General features: G+C 40.8%; 1 protein-coding gene across 1 annotated transcript; it reads left to right on the top strand.

Annotated features, from left to right (window-relative positions):
- Positions 1-1,392: 1,392 nt before the first annotated feature.
- Positions 1,393-5,478, top strand: sc5d (sterol-C5-desaturase). The gene is made up of 5 exons (XM_070917709.1): positions 1,393-1,429; positions 2,056-2,273; positions 3,292-3,424; positions 3,555-3,655; positions 4,131-5,478. The coding sequence occupies exons 2-5, from the start codon at positions 2,064-2,066 to the stop codon at positions 4,593-4,595; spliced, it is 909 nt and encodes a 302-aa protein (XP_070773810.1). The 5' UTR covers positions 1,393-1,429; positions 2,056-2,063; the 3' UTR covers positions 4,596-5,478.
- The last annotated feature ends 1,222 nt before the right edge of the window (positions 5,479-6,700 follow it).

The following is a 6,700-nucleotide window of genomic DNA, read 5'->3' as shown; positions in this document are numbered from 1 at the left end:
TTCTGGATAAAGAAAGACAAGAACAAGAGCAGAAAAAACAAGCAACAACAAAATCACATTCCTACAGAAGGACCTAATTAAAACGCTTCAGTTGATGGCTTATCAACATGTAGATGTATTAAAAAATGCACGACAGTGGCCTACTGGACAAACAGTGGAACTGAGCTGATATATCCTCATCAGATTAATCTTATAAACCTTAATAAAATAAATGAAATTGCAGGTTTTATCCGGGCTATAACCTCTGCTGTTATATTACCATAATATTCATATAGCCTAATATAGGAGATTATAGTGTGTCTAATATTGAATTTATGTATGTATGTCTTAAAACATATGACTAAACTCCAGTATCACGATAATATTCAATGTATAATACAGCACAGTGTACCAAAGGCTGAGGCTGCTCCCTTTCCTACTGGAGCACTGGTGACACCTTGTGGCTGCATGGCTGTCAGTTTTGTGGCAGACTGGAAGCAATTTGTCATTTCTGCCAGTTTGAGTTTGTATTTTATGTATTTTGAGAGCAGAATTTGAAGAAATTCACCCGAGATTACTGCCAGTAGAAGACTGGCAGGAGAACAAACGTGTTGATCATGACAGAGTCAGGACTATCTAATAGTCAAACAATAAGTCTGTGGGCCTACGACGTTGGTCAAAGTACTGCTATCGCAGCCCAAAGAAGCAAATAACAGTACTTTACAATAATGAATAAATGTGTCAAAGTCTTGTGGACCTGAATGCCAACCTTAATTCAGATATCATGCAAAAATAAATTTACCTCGCTCATTTGCTACAACACACAACTAACAAAACTTAATTTAACGTTTTTTCAATTAAGTAATCTGCTCCGAAAAGTTCGGCATTTCAGTGTTTGAATAACAAAATGAAAAACGGAAAGTGTAAATAATATCAGAGCCGATATAAAGGGTAAATAGAAAAACACTGCTGAGTGTTGTGGAAGATGCCGAAATGGAAAATGACTCAAAAAGCTCAGGGTTACCTATGAAGTTCTTTTTTTTTTTTACTTCGAGGTCTATACGTTTCGGTAAAAAAGGGGACTTTTTTAAATTCGTACGTTTGTAAAGTAAGTTTGGTATTATGATCTCTATACGTGTGCAGGGAGGAAACTTGCTGTGATAATGAACATCAAATGTGTTCGTAGACACACCTGGGGGCGTCTCAGCCCCGGCTCCAGCTGTGGCAGAGCCTTTAAGCGCTGCAGCGCTGTTTCTGTAGCACCATGATCAGATCCTCCAATAGGCCAATCGGAAATCATAACAAACCTGCCGTGATGAGAAACTGCGCGCTCATTGGATTCCCTTTTTATGACGCAATAGGTAACTCAGTACTGATTGGTCGCTCACCCGCCTTTAGTCTGGTGCACATCCCTCCGCGGTTGTACCGGAATACGAGCAACCTACGCAAGGTACAGTACTATTACAATTGAAGACATACATTTATATGAACAATATGACAGTGCAGCTGACTCATTCGCTAATGTTACCATGCGATGCAGCCTTTGCTGTTTGTTAATGCGGCAAAATATTTACCTTTTCGTGGAGGTCTAACACGTAACGGTCGGTCAGGAAGTTACATAAATATGACACTTCGATTACTTTCCATTTGTTTTCACATAGTTGACGCACATTTATGGCTTGCAAAATGTTCCATATTGGCTAATGTGCATTTGTGTCACCTTATGGTTAATTTCGAATACTTTTCTGCATTATTTTTATTGTTATGATTATAAAGTAGCGGAGGAGTCGGGACTTGTCCACCTGTCAGGGACCAGAGGGCCAAATTCAGAAGTCTAGTCAGAGTCCATCAGCACAATAACACAAAACATATAATACACGTACATCCACTCCTGATCTGGTCAGGTTCATTTCTATAGAATTTCATTATAAAAACACTCTCATTAAACACTGGATTGTACCAAAGCCATGTCTCAAAGGATTCATATAAGAGAAACAACAGGGCTTCTGGGAAATGCAGTGTACTTGGCATCTTCGTATAATGAGTTTTGCTGCGTCTCTTTTCCATACTTTACAGATTCAACCATGGATCTTGTGCTGAACGTTGCTGACTATTACGTCCTCACCCCGTATGTGTACCCTGCATCGTGGCCTGAGGAGGGGGCCCTGCGGCAGATCATCAGCCTGTTGGTGCTGACGAACCTCGGGGCTGCGGTCCTGTACCTGGGCCTGGGAGCCATCAGCTACTACTTCATCTTCGACCACAATCTGAAGAAACACCCGCACTTCTTAGAGGTATAAGGCCCTATCTTATTTTATGATTGGTTTAGTAGTAATAAGTGTTGGCACTGCTAAACCTGAAGCAATCAATTGAACTTTGCATCCAGAAGGGGAGGACAAAGTACCACCTTTCTGAAGCTCATTATGCTCAGTTTTCTTGGGACTTGGACTATTGTTTTTGTTTATATTACCGTGTTACCCCCTTATAGTGTCATTAGTACCATTAGTGCCTGACAAACATTATTTTTGTGTTGGTGTGAAGCCTTGAGGTGTTATAAAGGCCTCAGTATGCTTCAAATGAACTAGTTGTGTTTTCTGACAGTGGCTGAAAGATAAAATGGTTATACCTGTTCTGAATGGCTACGCTCGAAGGCCGTACGTCATGGCCTCCTCCCGGCTGCATGCCACAGTCTCCCTGACCTCTCTCCAACAACTCTGCGCCTTGTGTGTGTGTGTCTTCGTAGTCTTGAAGCTTTCATGGTGTTGCGCTCAAGAATAGAAACAGAAGTTGCGTGAAGAATGGAAAACGAAAGCACTTTGTTTGAAGCATGCTGAAGGCAAAATTAATAATGGTTATTGTTTAAAAATGTATGTTGCTGTGACACAGTAAAGTGAAAAGGAGCATGAGAAGAGCCTCCTTAAAGGATAAGGCTGACGTTCTTCTGGGTTTTTCCTTTAAAAAAAGAGCAAAACTATCGATAGTTTCTGATTTCTCTGCCCTGTCTGGGCCCTCGGTCCCAACTCCATTCATTCCTTCTGAAGACAACAGGTCACAAATTTGTAGTTTCAGTACAGTTTCACACAACACATTGTTGAAAATTAGAGAATATCACCAGCCTTATCTGAGTGTTCAGACTCTCTGTCAGGCCTTTCTCAACCAGTGTTGCTAAAGGGTCACAACAGGAACCAAGATACCCTATTACAGCTAAATTAAACCAATCAAATACAATAATAACACCTACAGCTGTATACCCTCTGTGTCGTTTTATGTTTATACATTCCCTCTTCCTTTCTTTCTTTTTGCCCTCCTTAGAATCAGGTTCAGAGGGAGATCAAATATGCGATGACCTCTCTTCCCTGGATCAGCATTCCCACGGTGGCCTTGTTTTTCGCTGAAGTTAGAGGACACAGCAAACTGTACGACAATGTCGATGATTCTCCGCTGGGTAAGTGGAAGAATGACCTGAACAGCCTTCAGTTTTGTCTGTAATCTTGTTGTTTCCATGCATTTGTCACCAGGCTGAGACCCTGAACGCAACCAAGGTCTTGGTGGTGACGTGGTCTGTGTGCTTTCAGGTTGGCCTGGGCTCCTCTTGAGTATGATCTCCTTCCTGTTTTTCACTGACATGTGTATCTACTGGATTCACCGGTTCCTACATCATAAGCTCATTTACAAGGTGTGTTGTTTGTTTGAATTCATTAGGTTCACCTTTCTAGCTGCTTAAATAATGCACACTTCATTCATTTAACACAATATAATTAATGCAGCACTTAAATATTCTTTAATATCTCAATATTTATAATAAGCATGTTTCTAAACACATTTTCTTTCTTTTCATTTTGGTTTTATTTGTGCAGGTTTCATTTCTGTACTGCAGTTTCTTATCGGCAGACATATTCACCTAATAATATCAGCCGATGATAATAATAAGTAATTGCCAAATCAACCAATTATTTTTCCTTGTAGTATAGTTTCTTTTCCTCTGACACTATGAAAACCCAATATCGGCAACACAAATCACAGATAAAGAGCAGAAAATATTTTGTATTGTTGTTGTTAACGATGTTTAACAGAAGTAATACTGAAACATCATGTTTATAAGTAGCAGAAACTTTCTCTCTCTGACCTCTTTGCTCTCTTGTCCTCAACAGCTGTTTCACAAACCACACCACTTATGGAAGATCCCCTCTCCCTTTGCCAGCCATGCCTTTCATCCAGTCGACGGCTTCATGCAGGGTCTCCCGTACCACATATACCCCTTCCTCTTCCCCCTCCACAAGGTGCTCTACTTGGCCCTGTACATTTTCGTCAACATCTGGACCATCTCTATCCACGATGGTGACTATCGCGTCCCCGACACTCTGACGCCCGTCATCAACGGCTCAGCTCACCACACTGACCACCACCTCTTCTTCGACTACAATTACGGCCAGTACTTCACTCTGTGGGACCGCCTGGGAGGCTCCTACAGGCACCCGTCGGCTCTGATGGGGAAGGGTCCCCATGATCTGATCCGGAAACTTCAAGCAGAGGGAAAGTTAGGAGATGACAGGGTGAAGGCTAAAGGGCAAGTGAATGGACACGCTCAGAGAGGAGTCACATGTAAGGAGGAGTAACAGAAGGGGAAATGAAGTGCTGAAAGTGATCTCTCTTTTTGTAAAGACAGTGTGCTACACCGGCACTCAGCTGGAAATCATATCAGAGCATAATTTGAGTTCCTGTACTTGCCAAATAAGCTGTTGTGGAGCATCTTGAGGAGCTACACTATCAGTGACTGACACTAACTGCTGTGAATGGGAGTTTGACTCTATGATTAAGACCTGGGACTGGCGTCACATGTTTCAGTTTCGACTAAATCCTAACAAGTAGTTCATCTTTGTAAGTTCAGACTGGATCTGAAAAATGTTGAAAAACAACAACTACTCAACAATTCTCAAAATCATGGACATTTTGACTAATGGGTCATGCCAAGTTTGCACTTTTGATACGGGGAACGCAATACTGGCAAAATTACGTATGTCGAGGAAAGCAGCATAAGCCTCTTAGTAAATGAATAAATAATAAACTTCACTTAAATAATGTAAAACTCTCAAAGTCTGTTGGAAAGTAAACACATAAATTAGCCGCCTTGACCGGCTATGCTATTGCAGCTGACTGCATAGAGATTTGTGCCGCAGTCATTGTTACCTTGGAAACACAGCTCCTCTGAGGTAACACTGGGGTGGGCTGACTAACATATTCAGCTTTAATGACTTTTCTTAAGCAGTTTAAATCACGTTAGACCAGTCGAGAGCAGACTGGCCTATCTCAGTAGACCATCCTCTCTGGTTTCAAGTTGTGCAGGCGTTGTTGCATGTACACTTCAACAAGTCTCTTGCATTGCAGCAGTGTATTATCAGTGACAGCTGGGACACGCTTTAGTTGATTGCATTTACTTCAGCTTACTGTAGTTTCAGTGTTTCTTCACCAGTTAAGAAACACAGTTATACACTGGATGAACATGGATGTTAAGATTAAACTTTTCAGTTACATATTAAATTCACAGTTCATGTCTTCTCTCTGTCTGTTGATGTGATTGCATCATTAGTATGACAATAAAACACCTTTCCTCTTATTATCAACGCGCTGGTAAACAGAGATACTTTTGGGATATGAACAATAATGATAAACACAGAAATGCAACTTACTCCAAAGGTTTTAGTAGTTTGTTTCTAAATTCTGAAAACTAGATCAATGTTTTGAGTGTGAAGGTTCATCCTTAACCTTGGAAAAACAATCTTAACTCTCGGTCCACTTACTAGCTTTTTTCTGGGACTTTCAAAGCCCATTTCATGGTCTTCATCAGGGGAAGGAGCATCGGCTCAGTTGTCATGGAGATGGATCTGTTGACAGCTCAGAATCCATTTTTCCTTCTCATCCATGTTGGCTTAAAAGTTATCCATCAAAGTTCATTCTTGACCTTGACAAACGATCCCAACTCCTCTTACTACCTTTTTTCCTGAGCTTTCAACCACATCATACAGTCTCCATCCTGTTTGGGATCCTTAACGTTTAAGACAAGAAGTCCTAAAAATGTTATGGATGAAACCGTTGTAGAGCTTGTGTGTCAACAGATCCACCTCCGTGACAGCTGAGCAAGCTCCATCCGCTGATGAAGACCTTGTAATATGGTTGAAAGCTCGGGGGAATAGCCAGTCAGTTGACCTTGAGTTGGAATTGTTTTATCAAGCTAGAACAATATAGTTCAAAATGGATGGTTTGTTGTATGTAACCAAATGGATTTCAGATCATCATCCCTAATTTTATTTTAATACATTTATTTGTTTGTACAGGCTACACACCTTACAAACTACACTTTCATTAAGCTTGTAAAGTGTGAAGTTTAGGCAGCAGATAAAACAACATTAAGATAAAAATAAAAAAAATGACTTCCTGATGTTCGCAAAGCTCACGAGTGGATTCAGTGTGCTGTGTATGCAAACAGGAAGAACATATAACTACATGGCATCCCTTTCAGCTTCTTAAGTTTTATATGCAAAAGTGCACATAAGAAAAAAAAAAGGAAACAACCTGAAGAGCAGCTGTTTGTTACATCAGATATGATTTGAAAAGAGATTATATAAAAGATGAGGGTTTTTTGGGGAGGTAGACCTAGAAAAAGCCTCTCTACACATGCTGATGTCCGGCTCCCAGTCCTCCGTGGGGGCCGACAGGCTGTGTG

This window comes from Enoplosus armatus, chromosome 13 (assembly GCF_043641665.1).
Source record: "Enoplosus armatus isolate fEnoArm2 chromosome 13, fEnoArm2.hap1, whole genome shotgun sequence".
NCBI classification, from domain to species: Eukaryota; Metazoa; Chordata; class Actinopteri; order Centrarchiformes; family Enoplosidae; genus Enoplosus; species Enoplosus armatus.
The sequence above is the reverse complement of the archived record's forward strand: the minus strand, read 5'-3'. Positions and strand labels throughout refer to the sequence as shown.